This window comes from Loxodonta africana, chromosome 16 (assembly GCF_030014295.1).
Source record: "Loxodonta africana isolate mLoxAfr1 chromosome 16, mLoxAfr1.hap2, whole genome shotgun sequence".
Lineage (NCBI taxonomy): Eukaryota > Metazoa > Chordata > Mammalia > Proboscidea > Elephantidae > Loxodonta > Loxodonta africana.
In genome coordinates this window covers 82,211,688-82,230,029 of record NC_087357.1, presented here as the reverse complement: position 1 = coordinate 82,230,029, position 18,342 = coordinate 82,211,688, and the positions used below count along the sequence as shown (strand labels likewise).

The window sequence follows — 18,342 nt, the reverse complement described above, 5'->3', positions numbered from 1 at the left end:
TGCTGGCAAGGAGGCTAGAATAGTATGGATTTAAAAGTACTACTGATGTCCTGGAGCCTTGGTGGCACAGTGATTAAGAGCTTGGCTGCACGCTAAAAGGTCAGCAGTTCAAATCCACCAGCCACTCCCTGGAAACACTATGGAGCAGTTCTACTGTCCTATAGGGTTACTGTGAGTCACTCGACAGCAGTGGGGTTGGTTTTTTTTGTTTACTGATGTCCTAGTGAAAGCCACTCTTTCATGAGCACTTATCCCCTTGACCCTGCAGGCTCCAGCCCTGCTCACCAGCCCCTTACATACCAAAGGCTTTGGCTTGTTGTTTCCACAGCACAGCACTACTCCAGGTCCTCTTATTCTTTAATTGGTCTTGTGTTCTGGCTACTGTCCCTAATTTTGACACCGCCTGTCCCTCCCCCCATCCCACTACTACTTACGTTGCTAAAGGTTCAAGCTTTGGTCCTCTGACCTACTTCAAATACATCCTCTCTTTAAAAAATTCAATCACCTTTTCTAGAATGATGAATTGGGAATCTAGACTCCCAAGTCCAGATGCAGATCTAGAGCACACAGCCAATATGGATTAAATGATCAAGAGCACAGACACCTGAGGTGAGGCTGCCTGGGCTAGAATTCTGGCTCTGCCCCTTGCTATCTATCTGTGGGACCTTCAGCTAGTTACTTACCTCTCTGTGCCTTGGGTGTCTCACCTATGAAGATAAAAATAAAAGCCCACCTAATAGGCTGTTGTGAGCTAATACATGTAAGCACTACATTTAATACAATGCCCAGAATATAGCATGTACCCAACATGTTCTTAGCTAATAATAATAATAGGAAAAATATGTTAATTAGCTTTTCAGGAAGACAGGGCCAAGTTTGGAGGCTGGTTCTGATACTTAGCAGCTGTCTCTCTTTGGACAGCTTGACTTAAATGCTCTACAAATCTTGGATTCCTCGTCTTAAAAACTGAAGGGTAACTGCAATCTAAACAAGAAGATACAGGAATTCTTAGACCTGGCTGATCATCAGCAACTCCCAGAGAGTTAAACAAAAATCCCCAGAGTCAGTGCCCAGATCCACTAACTTGGCCACATCTCCTGAGGGGCTGATAACAAACATTCACTTATTCCAGAAGGCTCTGAAAACATACTATCGTACAAGGCCCCATTCTAGGTGTTGGGGCCACAGAAAAGGGCAATACAGAAACATTAAGGAAGAAATACTCTTACTTGTACATATAGGAACAAGTCTAGGAGAGAGATGGAGAGTGATCTGTTCTGATAGAGGGGGACAAAGTGATGAGGAACCTGTGGCAGACAAGCTGAGGGGACTGGCCCACCAGTCTACTCCTCTATCTCTCATTTTTGGTGACGGTCATCCCTTCTGCTCTTCTACAACCATGCCTCCCATAAACCCCAGCCAAAGAGGTAGGCCAGGCCAATCACAGACTAATAGAAAGTGGTTTCTTTGTATTGTCTAGGTCCCACATTTTAGATTAATGATATTCCTAGAGTTTGGCTATCTTGATTCCAAAATAGCAAAACAACTCACAAAGATATTACTTAGATTCAATATAAATGGGATCACCAGGTATAGAAGAAAATGGATTTATAAGAAGCTTCTACATCTCAGAAAATCTTTCATTTAATACAAATACATCACAGAAATGAATTGGAAATCCCCTTAATATCAATCTCTCATTGATTCCCTAGCTGCAATGATTTGGTTCAAAGGATGGGAAAGCGATCCAAGTCAGTGGAATCAGAGTATTTCTATAGGAGTTTATAAACCAAGGAGTCCTTTTTCCCTCTTGGGTCACTTGGCTACAAAGTTCTAAGCCTGGAGTTATTTGCTCCTGTTTTCTGACATGTGGAGATAACCTGATGGAACAGAAGAGAACAGGGCCATCATATCGAGAACACAGCAGGAAAGGGAGGAACCAGTGCACACACTGACTAGAGGGAGCATCCGATCCTAGGCCAACTCTGCCCTTCTTGGTCACATCAGCCAGTTATGTCCTTACGGGGTAAGCTGTAAGCTACATTAGTGTCTCTTGCAACTGAAAGAACTAAAAAGAATCCTAACAAAAAATTTTGGGGGACAGGGGGTGGGCGAGGAGGGTTAGGAGACTTTCTGGAATGGTTAACACTGGAGTTAAGTCTTAAAAAAACAAAAACAAATAACAACAAACAAACAAAAAACCCAGAAGGAATCAGGCAGATAAAGATAGGCAGCTTCAGAAGAATGTGCAAAACCCTAGATTAGTTAATGGCACATAGAGGTTGTTGAATAAATTTGTCAAATAGAAATTCATTGAGTAAATATTATTTACAGGAAACCCTGGTGGCGTAGTGGTTAAGTGCTACGGCTGCTAACCAAATGGTCAGCAGTTTGAATCCGCCAGGTGCTCCTTGGAAACTCTATGGGCAGTTCTACTTTGTCCTATAGGGTCGCTATGAGTTGGAATCAACTCGACAGCACTGGGTTGTCTGCGTTATATATGATTTACAAGTCACTTTTAGGTACCGGAGGTAAGGAGCAGGGATAGAAAAGAAAACAAAAAGGACTACAATTGTTTTAATTATGGTAAACTGGCAATGGAATAATCCTTTCTACAAGTCAAGTAACATACTATGGAGATGTAAAAGAAAATAAACACTGAAGGAAATGCATGAAGAAATTAACAAAAACACAAAAGAGAGAACTTTAAAGCAGCACTCAGCCCTTGACAAACAAGCAGATGAAGTGAAAATAAAGAGGGTCTGATTTAATAGGTATAGAATCTAATGGACTAATAGAATCTAAGTTCTACACCTTTCAGAGGCATCTTTACAAGTACCAATGTAATATCTTCAAAAATTGACTATGCTAGGGCACAAAGAGCTCAAAATATTCCAAAAAAGTAGAAATGTTATTATCTACATTCTTTGATTACAATAAAATTAGAAATAAGAGATAAAAGGAACATTTCTCAAAAACAGTCAAACATTTAGAAATTTAAAAATCTCCTTAAAATCTCAAGGGTCAGAATAAGGTAAGGTGGGGTCTAGTAGTGCACTTGAGGCAGGAGCCCACCCCATAGCCTCTGCTGAGTTGGGATATAAAAAAGAAAACAGCTGCCATCAAGGCGACCCTAGCTCCTGGCCACCCTGTATGTTTCAGAATAAAACTGCACCCTGTATGTTTCAGAATAAAACTGCACCACAGTGGTTCCTTTTTTGGAATTAGATCACCAGGCCTTTCTTCTGAGGAATCTCTGGGTCAACCAGAACCACCAACCTTTTGGTTAGCAGCTGAATGTTAACTGTTTACACCACCTAGGAGATGGGATGCAGAAAGCTGCAAACAACGTTGCTCTCATCCTTACTGGAAAAAGTCAACTTCCAGGCAACATGGTACCACAGATAAAAGCACCATGCTGTCCCTCCACAACAAAGACCCAAAAACTAAGTAAAACGGACACAAACGTCATTCCTGGAACCCGAAGCGTCAAATGAATAGATAAAGAACTCAGCCAAACACTGAACGGAGTAAGAAACTGACAGAGAACAGTGAGGAGAGACATGTGCGGGATCCACTATCAGCTACCACAGCGTGATTCGCCGTCTGGGACTCCTGTCAGGGACTGGCGGACAGAGCGCGGGAAGGCAGATGTACAGAGCTCCCACCCGGCAGGAGGCAGGACCCAGTAAGCAGCAGATGTACAGAGCTCCCACCCGGCAGGAGGCAGGACCCAGTAAGCAGCAGATGTACAGAGCTCCCACCCGGCAGGAGGCAGGACCCAGTAAGCAGCAGATGTACAGAGCTCCCACCCGGCAGGAGGCAGGACCCAGTAAGCAGCAGATGTACAGAGCTCCCACCCGGCAGGAGGCAGGACCCAGTAAGCAGCAGATGTACAGAGCTCCCACCCGGCAGGAGGCAGCACCCAGTAAGCAGCGACACACGCTTTCCCACGCCCCATCCTCTCCCTGCTGCTCTAACTCCGCGGCGGGTCGTGGCTGGCAGCGGTGGCTCGGCCGGCCAGGAAATGCAGCATCCGTGCCGCCTGGATTCACCCTCCCCACACTGGAGGTTAGCAGACAGGGAGTAGGGTAAGCAGCTTCATGAAGCTCCAGCAGGAGACAGAGCCCCTGACACCAGAGATACACGCTTTCCCTACCTCCCCACGCCGGCCTCCTCTGCTTCCTACCGGCCAGCCTCCTGCTTCCGCCCTGGGCCGCTTGGGTGCACCCCACCCACAACGGCCGGCTCTCTGAGTGCCATTTGTCCGTCGCTTTTCCTTCTGGTTTCTTCCATGCCTCCCACCACCTCCCCCGTTCTCTTGAACACCTGGCTGTGTGTGCCGTCTATGCCTCACCTCGAAAGGCTGTGCAGTGCCGCTCAGCTGGGGAACCACCGCCCTAGCCCGCGACCACACTGGTAGGATCCTGGTGCTTTTTTTTTTTTGCTTTTTGCTTTGGTTTGTTTTTCTTTTTGCGGCTTGGGAGCCTCTTTTAGCCAGACTGCACTGCACGGCTTAGAAGCCACTTCCTCAGTCTGTACAGCCCCTGGGGGCATTTCTTTTTTCTCTTTTTGTCGTTTCAGTCTTTTTTCATGTCTCAGGTCTTGTCTCTCTATACTTACTTTCTTTTACTGTCTCCTTAATACCTGCTGCTGTGTGACATCTATACCCCTTCTAGCAAGGCTATACCATGCAGCCTGGAAGCCACTTCCCCAGTCTTTGCCGCCGCACTGGTGGGACCACTGGGGGCTTTACTTTTCTTTCTCTTTTCCAAATTTTTATCTAGTTTTTCTTTTTTCCTTTAGTTTTTCTCCATTTCTCAGTTTCTCATCTCTCCACTCCAATGACAAGCTCCCTTAGCACTCTTCTTGTTTTGTTTTAGGCTCCTGTTTTTCTCCGTCCTTTCTCCTCTTTCCTATACCCATATTAGCTCCACACATCATAACCTCCTCCCTCCTTCCTGCCTACCTGCACCATGTGTGTTTTATCACACCCCCTAGCAGCACAAGCACAGCCTGCCGGAACCTGTCCAGCACTGATTCCCCACCCACGCTGTCGGCCCTAGTACATGCCACAAACAACCCATCCCAGCCCCTCCCCTTCAGCTGGGCCTGCCCTGCTGCACCACAGCAGAGCAACTGACCCTGCCCATTGGACAAAGAGGTAAAAAGGATCGTGACCACAGACTAGCAAACAACAAAGATTCCACAGCCCAGCTCCCTAGACATAACCAAATAAAACAAAAAAGCAGGATAAAACAAACATCTACAATCAATAAATGAAGAAAATAACTACTGAATGTCCCAAAGACAGCAGACAATAACAAAACATACAAAAAACAGGACAGGATGGTTCCAGTAGGCATCCAAAATAAACCACCAGATGACCTTCCTGTAGACGAAAAGGCAACAGAACTACCTGACAGGCAACTCAAAGCTCTAGTATTCAGAGCGATATAAGAGTTGAAGCAAAAACCAGACAAAATGAAGAAAAAACAGACAAACTCATGGAAAAGGCAGACAAATTCATGGAAAATGCAGACCAAAGAAGCTGGAAGAATTCAGGAAAATAATACAGGAACAAAATGCCAAAATAAATTCACAACTAGAAATCATACAAAAACAATTAGAAACCCAAAAGATAAACAACAAGATTTCAGAAGTGGACAGTGTCACAGAAGGGCTGAGGTGCAGATGTGAAATGATGGAAGACAGGATCAGCGAAATTGAAGACGAACATTTGAATACAACTGTTTGAGAAAAAAATTAGAAAAAAGAACAAAGAAAAATGAAGAAACCCTGAGAATTATGTGGGATACAATCAAAACCAAAAATCTGAGAGTGATCAGAGTGCCAGAGCACAGGAAGAAAACTGAAAACAAAGACAGGACCACTGAAAAATTGCTGACAAAAAACTTCCCTAATATCATGAATGATGAAAAGCTGACTATCCAAGAAGCTCAATAAGCCCCATATAAGATAGACCACATGCTAGCATAACTGGATATCCATCCGCAAAAAAATGACATAAGACCCATACCTCACTCCATGCACAAAAACTAGCTCAAAATGGATCAAAGACCCAAATATAAAATCTAAAACGACAAAGATCATGGAAGAAAAAACAGGGACAACGTTAGGAGCCCTAATACATGGCAAAAACAGTATAGAAAACATTATAAAGAACGTAGAAGAAAAACTAGATAACTGGGAGCTCCTAAAAATCAAACACTTATGCTCATCCAAAGACTTCACCAATAGAGTAAAAAGACTACCCACAGACTGGGAAAAAGTTTTTAGCTATGATATTTCTGAATAGCGCCTGATCTCTAAAATCTACATGATACTGCAAAAACTCAACTGCAAAAAGACAAATAACCCTATTAAAAAATGGACAAAAGATATGAATAGACACTTCACTAAAGAAGACATTCAGGTAGCTTACAGATATATGAGGAAATGTTCATGATCATTAGCCATTAGAGAAATGCAGATCAAAACTACAATGAGATTTCATCTCACTCCAACAAGGCTGGCATTAATCAAAAAAAACACAAACAAATAAATGTTGGAGAGGCTCTGGAGAGACTGGAACACTTATATACTGCTGGTGGGAATGTCAAATGATACAACCACTTTGGAAATCTATTTGGCACTTCCTTAAAAAGCTAGAAATAGAACTACCATACGATCCAGCAATCCCACTCCTTGGAATATATCCTAGAGAAATAGGAGCCTTTACACGAACAGATATATGCACACCCATGTTCACTGCAGCACTGTTTACAATAGCAAAAAGATGGAAGCAACCAAGGGGCCCATCAACGGATGAATGGATAAATAAATTATGGTATGTTCACACAATGGAATACTATGCATCGATAAAGAACAGTGAGGAATCTGTGAAATATTTCATAACATGGAGGAACCTGGAAGGTATTATGCTGAATGAAATTAGTTGCAAAAGGACAAATATTGTATAAGGCCACTATTATAAGAACTTGAGAAATAGTTTAAACTGAGAAGAAAACATTCTTTTGTGGTTACGAGAGGGGGAGGGAGGGGGGTGGGAGAGGGGTATTCGCTAATTAAATAGTAGATAAGAAGTACTTTGGGTAAAGAGAAAGACAGCACACAATACAGGGGAGGTCATCACAATTGGACTAAACCGAAAGCAAAGAAGTTTCCTGAATAAACTGAACGCTTCAAAGGCCAGCGTAGCAGGGGCAGGGGTCTGGGGACCATGGTTTCAGGGGACATCTAAGTCAATTGGCATAATAAAATCTATTAAGAAAACATTCTGCATCCCACTTTGAAGAGTGGCGTCTGGGGTCTTAAATGCTAACAAGCCGCCATCTAAGATGCATCAATTGGTCTCAACCCACCTGGATCAAAGGAGAATGAAGAACACCAAGGACACAAGGTGATTACGAGCCCAAGAGACAGAAAGGGCCACATGAACCAGACACTACATCATCCTGAGACCAGAAGAACTAGATGGTGCCTGCCTACAACTGATGACTGCCCTGACAGGGAACACAACAGAGAACCCCTGAGGGAGCAGGAGAGCAGTGGGATGCAGACTCCAAATTCTCATAAGACCAGACTTAACGGTCTGACTGAGACTGCAAGGACCCTGGTGGTCGTGGCCCCCAGACCTTCTGTAGCCCCAGGACAGGAACCATTCCCGAAGCCAACTCTTCGGACATGGATTGGACTGGACAATGGGTTGGAGAGGGATGCTGGGGAGGAATGAGCTTTTTGGATCAGGTGGACACTTGAGACTAGGTTGGCATCTCCTGCCTGGAGGGGAGATGAGAGGGTGGAGGGGGTTAGAAGCTGATGAAAAGGAACAAAAATGGAGTGGAGGGAGAGAGCAGGCTGTCTCATTAGGGGGAGAGTAATTGGGAGTGTGTAGCAAGGTGTATATGGGTTTCTGTTTGAGAGACTGACTTGATTTGTAAACTTTCACTTAAAGCACAATAAAAATTTAAAAAACAAACAAAAAAAGATACACCACAAAAGAAAATCACCAAGACATGTCATAATCACACTTGTTAAAACCAAAGACAAAGAACCCTGAGAGCAGCTTGACAAAAACGAATAGTCACATACAGAGGGCAAACAATAAGACTAAGGTCTGACTATTCAGCAGAAACCATGCAGGCAAGGCAAAAAAGGGATGACATATAAAATCTTGAAAGAAAAAAACTGCCAACCAAGAATAATATATCCTGCAAAAATCTCATCCAAATATGATGGTGAAATTAGGACATTTCCAGATAAACAGAAATTAAGGGAATATGTAAAAACCAAAACAAACTTAGAAGAATTATTAAAGGGAGTCCTTTGGTCTGAGAACAAAAAACAACAGACCACAGCTTGAATCTAGGATGCAAGATTGCACCAGCCAGATACCAACCTAGGAAATAAACTCTCAAGGACTACTCAAAACCAGAAGAATTACAATACGGAACCAGAGATGTTAATCTGTAAATGACAATAACGTCAGAATAAATGGTGTAGGTATAGAACTTTCTAATGGAGAGGAAGGCAAGCCATTACTGAGTAATTATAGACTGATTATAGGAAGATAACGGTAAACTTCAAGGTAACAAACACAAAGAAAGTTAACAAGCCTACTCATCAAAGTAAAAAAGAAAAAGAAAGTCTCAGGAAAAACAAAATCTACAAAAACAAAAGAAATGAAAAACAAAAATTCCACAAACAAAAGGAATTCAGCACAGGAGAGAAAGAGGAACAAAGAAAATGTCAGCACTACAAAATGACAGCAATAAACCCACACCTCTGAATAATTACACTGAATGTAAATGGCCTAAATGCACCCATGACAAGACAGAGAATGACTGGATGGATTAAAAAAAAGCAGAATCCATCAATATGCTGTCTAAAAGAGATACACCTTAGAAACAAAGATGTAAATTTATTAAAAATCAAAGGATGGAAAAAAATACATCAAGGAAACAGCTACAAAAAGAGCAGGAGTAGCAATACTAATCTCAGACAAAGTAGGCATTAAAACAAAATCCGCCATAAAAGACAGAGAAGGGCACTATATAATGATTAAAGGGACGATTGATCATGGGTACATAACCATAATAAACATCTGTGCACCCAATGACAGGGCTCCAACATACATAAACTTTAACAGCACTGAAAAGAGAAACTGACAGTTCAACACACCACTCTTGGTAAAGGACAGAACATCTGGAAAGAAACTCAACAAAGATACAGAAGAGCTAAAGGGCACAATCAGCCAACTTGGCCTCATAAACATATAGAGAACACTCCACCCAACAGCTGCAAAGTACACATTCTTTTCCAATGCACATGGAATTTTCTCCAGAAAAAACCACATCTTAGGCCACAGACCAACCCTCAACAAAATCCAAAACGCTGAGATAATAATAAGTATCTTCTCTGATCACAGCACCATCAAAGTAGAAATTAACAACAGGAAGAACAAAAAACAAAATCCATTACATGGAAACTGAGTAACACCCTGTTTAAAAACCAGTGGCTAATGGAAGAATCAGAGATGGAATAAAAAAACTTCTAGAATCAAACGAAAATAAAAACACATCATACCAAAACCTTCGGGACACAGCAAAGGCAGTCCTCAGAGGTCAGTTTATAGTAATAGATGTACACATCAAAAAAGAAGGGACAAAATCAAAACATTAACTACACAACTTGAACAAACAGAAAGAGAACATCAGAAGAAGCCCACAGCCACCATAAGAAAGGAAATAATAAAGATCCAAGCAGAAATAAATGAAATAGAGAATAGAAAGACAATAGAAAGAATCAACAAAACCAAAAGCTGGTTCTTTGAAAGAATCAACTAAGCCAACAAACCACTGACCAAAATGCCAAAAGAAAACATGAGAGGATGTAAAAACCCAAATAAGAAATGAAATGGGGGACATTTCAACAGACTCAACTGAAATAAAAAGGATCATAACAGAGTATTACAAAAAACTATACTCCAACAAATTTGAAAACCTAGAGGATAAATGAACAAATTTCTAGAGGCACACTACCTACCCAAACTAACACAAAATGATGTTGAAAATCTGAACAGACCCACAACAAGAGAAGAGATTGAAAAGGTAATAATACTAATAAAAAAAACCTCCCAACAAATAAAAGCCATGGCCCAGATGGTTTCACTGGAGAATTCTACCAAACATTCAGAGAAGACCTTACACCAGTACTACTCAAACTATTTTCAAAACACAGAAAAGGAAGCAGTACTTAAGAATTTATTCTATAAAGCCAGCATAACCCTGATACCAAAACCAGGCAAAGACACCACAAAAAAAAAAAAGAAAATTACAGACCAATATCTCTTATGAATATAGATGTAAAAATTTTCAAAATTCTAGCCAATAAAATTCAGCAGCATATCAATAAAAAATACACCACAACCAAATACGATTCATACCAGGTATGCAAAGATGGTTCAATATTAGAAAATCAACCAATGTGATCCACCACATACATAAAACGAAAAAAAAGAATCACATGATCATCTCAATAGACACAGAAAAGGCATTCAACAAAGTCCAAAACCCATTCCTGATAAAAGCTCTTAATAAAATAGGTATAGAAGGGAAATTTCTTAACATAATAAAGGGCACCTAAGCAAAACCAATGGCAGAGAGGCTCAGAACATTCCCCTTGAGAAGAGGAACAATACAAGGATGCCCTTTATTGCCACTCCTATTTAACACTGTGCTGGAAGTCCAAGCTAGAGCAATAAGGCAAAGAAATAAAGGGCATCCAAATCAGTCATGAAGAAGTTAAACTGTCCCTATGTGCAGATGATATGATACCATACATAGAAAACCCTAAAGACTCCATGAGAAAACTACTGGAACAAAGATTCAGCAGAGTAGCAGGACACTAAAAAGTCAGTTGAATTCCTATACACAAATAAAGAGAATAAAAAGGAAATCAGGAAAACAATACCATTTATAAGAGCCCATAAAAAAATAAAATACTTAGGAATAAATCTAGCAAGGGATGCAAAAGACCTATACAAAGAAAATTACAAAACACTACTGTAAGAAACCAAAAGAGATCTATGTAAATGGAAAAACATAGCATGCTCATGGATGGGTAGACTCAACATTGTGAAAATGACAATTCTACTTAAAGCTATTTACAAATTCAATGCAATCCCGATCAAAATACCAAAAACATTTTTTAAAGAGATGGAAAAATGTATCATTAACATTATATGGAAAAGGAAGAAACCCCAGATAAGTAAAGCACTATTGAAGAGGAACAATAAAGTAGGAGGACTTGCACTACCTTACCTGAGAACCTACTATACAGCTACAGTAGTCAAAACAGCCTAGGTTTGGTACAACGACAGATACATTGACCAATGGGACTGAATTGAGAACCCAGATGTAAATCCATCCATGGCCACCTGATTTTCAACAAGGGCCCAAAGTCCATCAAATGGGGAAAAGACAGTCTTTTTAACAAATGGTGTTCGTAAAACTGGATGTCCATCTGCAAAAAAAATGAAACAGGACCCATACCTCACACCATACACAAAAACTAACTCAAAATGGATCAAAGACCTAAATATAAAGCGAAAAACTATGAAGTTCACAGAAGAAAAAATAGGATCAACTCTAACCAAAACCAAAACCAAACCCAGTGCCGTCGAGTCGATTCCGACTCATAGCGACCCAATAGGACAGAGTAGAACTGCCCCCTAGAATTTCCAAGGAGCACCTGGCGGATTCGAACTGCCGACCCTTTGGTTGGCAGCCGTAGCACTTAACCACTACGCCACCAGGGATCAACTCTAGAGGCCCTAATACACGGCTTTAACAGGATACAAATCTCAACCAACTACACATAAACTTCAGAAGATAAGCTAGATAACTGGGATGTTCTAAAAATTAAACACTTACGCTCATTAAAAGACTTCACCAAAAAAAGTAAAAACAGAACCCTCAGACTGGGAACAAAATTTTGGCTATTACAAATTGGACAAAAGCCTAATCTCTAGAATCTATAAGAAAATCTAAAACCTCTAAAACAAAAGACAAATAATCCAATTTAAAAAATGCACAAAGGAAATGGACAGTCACTTGAGCAAAGAAGTCATTCAAGGGGCCAACAGACACATGAGGAAATGCTTGGGATCACTAACCATTAGAGAAATGCAAATCAAAACCACAATGAGATAACATCTCACCCCAGTGCCACTGGCACAAGTCAAAACATCAAGAAATAACAAGTGTTGGAGAGGCTGTGGGGAGATCTGAACTCTTATGCACTGCTGGTGGGAAGGCAAAATGACACAACCATTTTGGAAAACAATATGGCACTTCCTTAAAAAGCTAGAAATAGAAATACCATATGATCTAGCAATCCCACTTCTAGGAACATATCCTAGAGAAATAAGAATCGTCACACGAACAGACATATGCATACCCATGTTCACTGCAGCATTGTTCACCATAGCAAAAAGATGGAAACAACCTAGATGCCCATCAACAGATGAATGGATAAACAAACTGTGGTACATACACACAGTGGAGTATTATATTATGCAATGATAAAGAGCAGCGATGAATCTTTGAAGCATCTCATAACATGGATGAATCTGGAGGGCATTATGCTGAGTGAAATAAGTCAAGCACAAAAGGCCAAATATTGTATGAGACCACTACTGTAAACACTCATGAAAAGGTTTACACACAAGAAGTAATCTTTGATGGTTATGAGAGAGGGGAGGGGTGGAGATGGAAAAACACTAAATAGACAATAGATAAGTGGTAATAACTTTGGTGAAGGGTAAGACAGAACACACTACTGGGGAATCCAGCAACAACTTGTACAAGGCAAGGTCATGGAAGCTCCACAGATATACCCAAACTCCCTGAGGGACTGAATTGCTGGGCTGAGGGCTGTGGGGTCCATGGTCTTGGGGAACATCTAGCTCAAGTGGCATAACATAGTTTACAAAGAAAATGTTCTACATTCTGCATTGGTGAGTGGTGTCTGGGGTCTTAAAAGCCTATGAGAGTGGCCATGTAGGATACTCCAATGGTCTCACCCCTTCGGGTACAAGGAATAATGAAGAAAACTAAAGATACAAGAGAAAGATTAGTCCAAAGGACTAATGGATTACATCTACCACAGCCTCCACCAGGCTGATTCCAGTTCCACTAGATGGTGCCCAGCTACCACCACTGACTACTCTGACAGGGATCACAACAGAGGGTCCCGTACAGAGCTGGAGAAAAATTCAGAACAAAATTCTAACTCAAAAAGAAAGACCAGACTTGCTAGCCTGACAGAGACTGGTGAAACCCTGAGACTATGGCCCCCAGACACCTTTCAGTTCAGTAACGAAGTCACTCCTTAAGTTCACCCTTCAGGCAAAGATTGGACAGGCCCATAAAACAAAATGAGACTAACAGGGTGCACCAGCCCAGGCGCAAGGACTAGACCGCAGGAGGGGACAGGAAAGCTCGTAACAGGGAGCCCAAGGTTGAGAAGGGAGAGTGTTGACATGTTGTGGGGTTGTTAACCAATGTCACAAAACAATATGTGTACTAAGTTTTTTATGAGAAACTAGTTTGTTCTGTAAACCTTCACCTAAAGTACAATTAAAAAAATAATAAATATTAAATATATATATATATGGGAAAGGAGAATGTGGGTGAGGGTATAGATGAAAAAATATGTCTCTGAATTGATAAATTGTTGAAGCTTGGTGAAGGGTAAATTGGGATTCATTATACTCTTCTGTTCACATTTATATGAGTTTGAATTTTTTCATAATAAAAGGATTTAAAAAAAGAAAAAGTCAAATAATCTACAGTATCAAAACATCTCCTTACAGCCTAGGAAACACTACTGGGCAGTTCTACTCTGTCATATAGGGTTGCTATGCGTTGGATTTGACTCAATGGCACAAAAACAACATTTATTGAGCACTTGCACAGTGCCAGGCCTTACTCTAAATCAGTGGTTCCCCACCATGGGTGACTTTGTCCTTCCAAAGACATCTGGCAATGTCTGGAGACATTTTTCTGTCATCACAAGCGGGAGGAGAGGGAGGAGTGGTACTGGCGTCTAGGGCTCAGACATCAGGGATGCAGCTTAACACCGTCTCAATAAAGAGTTATCCAGCCTAAAATGTCAATGGTGCTGAGGTTGAGAAACCCTCTTCTACATGAATAAACTCATTTGATCTTGTAAAGTGACCATTCTTTTTATTCTCATTTTACAGATGAAGAAACTAAGGAACAGAGAGCTTAAATAGCTTGCACAAAGGTCACACAGCTTGTAATTGGCAGCCCTGGGATTCAACACCAGGAGTCTGACTTTGGAGCTCACTTTCTTAACTATTATACACTGTTTTCTCAATAAAACATAACCAGAAAATAGATAACTATATAAAAATGTGATAACGGTTAAGTTGGTAGAGTATAACAACTAAATGGAACAGTATAAACATTATTGTTAATGTTTATAAAACAGTATAAACAAATTACAAAATTCATGTACAAGCATATGAAATATATTTAGCCATATTTCTAATAAAATACAAATTAAAAAATTTACACATGCATATGTTTCCCCTCCATGAAAAAAAATTTTTAAACATAAATATCTGTTATTTTAAGTAAAACTGAGGATACAAAATTACATGTATATGATCATCATAAGCAGATAAAATATGAGGGAAAAGGGAACTATGTGATGTTTGAGTAGAGGGATAACATTTCTAAAATTTTACATCTAGTCTAGGGTCTAGAACATAGAAAGCTGTAATGCTGTATTTTTATGCTAATAACACGTGCCTTAAAGCTTGTTTGCCAACCATGCCCTCCCCCGGTTAGGTATTTTTGTAAGCATGTTATACTGATTTTTTTACAGCAACATACAAAAAAAAAAAAAACTGGTACAGTGGCACTTATGAAAATATCTTGTGGGGGGGCACATATGGCAAACAAATGTAGAAGGCGTGTGTTATTTGCATGAAAATACCGTAAATGTCTAGTGAATGAATGAATTTATGAACAACCTTCTCTTAATAGCCGTCACAATAATGTACAATTATAGCAGTTCAAAATTAAATTGTTTCAAATTACAAAATTCATGTACAAGCATATGAAATATATTTAGCCATATTTCTAATAAAAGAAATACAAATTAAAAAATTTATACATGCATATGTTTCCCCTCCATGAAAAAAATTTTTCATGATTTTTGTTACAAAGATATATGCTCACAACAGAATAATACAGTTAAAAAGAAAAGGAATACCTATATCACCCACAAAAAGACAACCACAGTTAATCTTTGACAGCTCTGGGCTGGGTTAGTTAATCTTTGCACACAAACAGGTACTGTATTTTTTACAAATATCATGCCCATGGAAATAACACACCCACCCATATAATGCTTAGGAAAATAACGTGAGGAGTGAGGCAGGGAGGTGTTGTGCCATTAGCAAAAAATGTGTTACGTGCCCATTATTGGCATATAGATACGGTAAACATAGAGAACCTTGAATTTGTGTGTGTGATAGTATATACTCATGATTGAATTTTAGAAAAGTGGTTTACATGACATATATGGTATTCTTCCCCATCTGGTGATATTCCAAGAACATCCTTCCAGGTCAACAGATATACTTCTGCAATGGTTTTTAATGGCTACGTAATATTTTATTACACAGATGTACCATAATTTCTTTCTTTTCAGAATCACAATTTCAGTAACCATTCCCCCAGTGAAGGATATTATGACTGCTTCTAATTTTTAAACGATTATTCAGGTAATGAAGGGAGGGAATTGTCAAAAAGCCACTCCGAAGTTTTTAAAAATCTCAGTAACTGAGAAAATGAACTAGGTAATAAAAATCTTTGAATACTATGCTTGATAGTCACTAGAAGAAGCCAAACCGCAGTCTGAGACAAAGACTTTTATGTTATAAAGCAAAGAAACCAATACATTTATAAACCTTCTCCAACTGTCCATCAGGAATGACCAAGGCTTATGGCAGACCTGGTTTCTGGATTGATGACATGAATCTAGTCATTCATTTTACTTAAGAGGAAAACAGAAAAAAAGTATCTGTCATAAGATCAATAAGCCCAGAGCGAAAAACAGGTTTCCTCAAATTCAGGATGATAAGGAATGTCATAAAAAATACAGAAATTCTTTCTTTTACAGACTTTCAAAAAACAGAGAAAAGTATCATGCAGTTTTTATTTCTGAGCTTGACAAAAATGTAGGTGAAAGTCTTCAGAATAAGGGGATAGAAGAGATTTTTCTAAGCATGCCATAAAAATTCGAACACATAAAAATTAACTCTGTATAGCAATAACGTAACAGGTGAAACAAATGAAAACAAAACTGAGAAAAATACCTGCAACATATGACAGTTAAAAGATTAATTTTTTTTTCAATTTTTATTGTGCTTTAAGTGAAAGTTTATAAACCAAGTCAGTCTCTCATATAAAAACTTACATACACCTTGCTATATAATCCTAGTTGCTCTCCCTCTAATGAAGACAGCACACTCCTTCCCTCCACTCTCTATTTTCGTGTCCGTTCGGCCAGCTTCTGACCCCCTCTGCCCTCTCATCTCTTCTCTAGACAGGAGCTGCCCCCATAGTCTCATGTGTCTACTTGATCCAAGAAGCTCATTCTTCACCAGTATCATTTTCTATCCCATATGCAAGTCCAATCCCTGTGTGAAGAGTTGGCTTTTGGAATGGTTCCTGTCTTGGGCTAACAGAAGGTCTGGGGGCCATGACCTCTGGGGTCCTTCTAGTCTCAGTAATATTTCTTAATATGCAAAGAATTATTACTAACCAGTGAAAAATCAAAACTATACCCAAAGACATAAATGGGCACAAGAGGTGAAAAAGCAATTTTCAAAACAAACAAAAATAGCCAATAAACAAATGAAAATTGTTAAACTTCAGAGTAATTAAAAAAACCCATCTTGGTGACATTGCTCAAGCAGGGAAGAAAGGGTAAACTGACAGAGCCTTTCGGAAGGGCAATTTGCAACAGGTATAAAAACAGAAAGGAGTCCCAAGTGGTGCTGTTAACATGCTCACTGCTAACCAAAAGGTTGGTAGTTTGAGTCCACGCACAGGTGCCTCAGAAGAAAAACTTCATGATTTGTTTCCGAAAATCAGCCCTGGAAAACCCTACAGAGCACAGGTCTGCTCTGACACACGTGGGGTCTCCAGGAGTCCGAACAGACGCCACAGCAACCGCTTTTCTGGTTTATCAGAACAAAAAGAGTCTGTGTCCTCTGATTCAGCCATTTACTCCTGGGAACCACCCTGAGGAGGTGAGTGTGTGTGTCGTATCAATCACTGTGCACTGCAGCACTGCAGGGTGATTGTAACACAAAGCAGGCAACCAACAGAGCAACCACACATATGTACATGCATCAGAATACCACAGAGCCCTTAAAAAATACTGACAGTAAATCAGCATTTCTTGGTTTCAAAAGCTATCCACAAGATGGTAGGGTTTTCAAAAAGAGGAGGTTAAAGAATAGGATATATGATTTGATCTCATTAATGTCAGATGATTATAAAGATGTCCAAAAGGATGTCCACCAAAAAACCCACAGTGAATTCTAATGATTTTCACAAGCTTCATGGGATCATTTTCAGAAGAATAATGAAAAGTTTTTTAGGGGGAGGGAGAGAGGGTTTACATTATAACATACTCAACTGTCCTACCCCCAATAATAACACGGGCTTTTTCTAGATCTACTTTGGCTATCGAGACCAGCTGGCTGTTTTATGTTGGCTTTTATTGTTGAATTGCTACTTTGGTAACCATTCTAACCAAGGACACAATACTTTTTTCTATAACCGACACTTTCAAAAGTAAAGCACAGGTCATAACCTGGTGAATGGCCAACAGCTTTTGGATCGGGTTTTGTGAATCTTCTACCATCACCACCCAAACGCTTCCTGACCTGCACTGCTGCCTCTCCCCCAAGCTAGACTCCCACGGCGCCACGCACAGGAAGGAAAAAAAGGTAGTGTCAAATATTCTTTTTCTTTGTGGTACCTTATTATGACAGAACAATGGAAACTAGGTTTGAAGGACTGACTTTCTTTCTCCAGTAAAAGTGCTGTTATCCTCCGTATAACAACTCACTCACCTTTTAATCTAGAATCACCTCCAAAGGCCCCACAGCCCCAGTTTCCCGTGGCCACTGCAGAAAGATTCTCTGAAGAAACTCCAGGGCGGACAAATCCACAGTAAGCCTGAAGGATAAAGGAGACGTCAAAGCAC

The 18,342-nt window shown here is 40.2% G+C and overlaps 1 protein-coding gene across 12 annotated transcripts in view; it reads right to left on the bottom strand.

Moving 5' to 3' along the window:
• Positions 1-18,342, bottom strand: part of PARG (poly(ADP-ribose) glycohydrolase) — a 164,358-nt gene that overhangs the window by 21,131 nt on the left and 124,885 nt on the right. For all 12 annotated transcript variants that reach the window (XM_064269831.1, XM_064269838.1, XM_064269832.1 and 9 more), the window contains one exon: positions 18,209-18,314. In XM_064269831.1, coding sequence (XP_064125901.1) covers positions 18,209-18,314 — 106 coding nt within the window. The remainder of the gene's footprint in view (positions 1-18,208; positions 18,315-18,342) is intronic.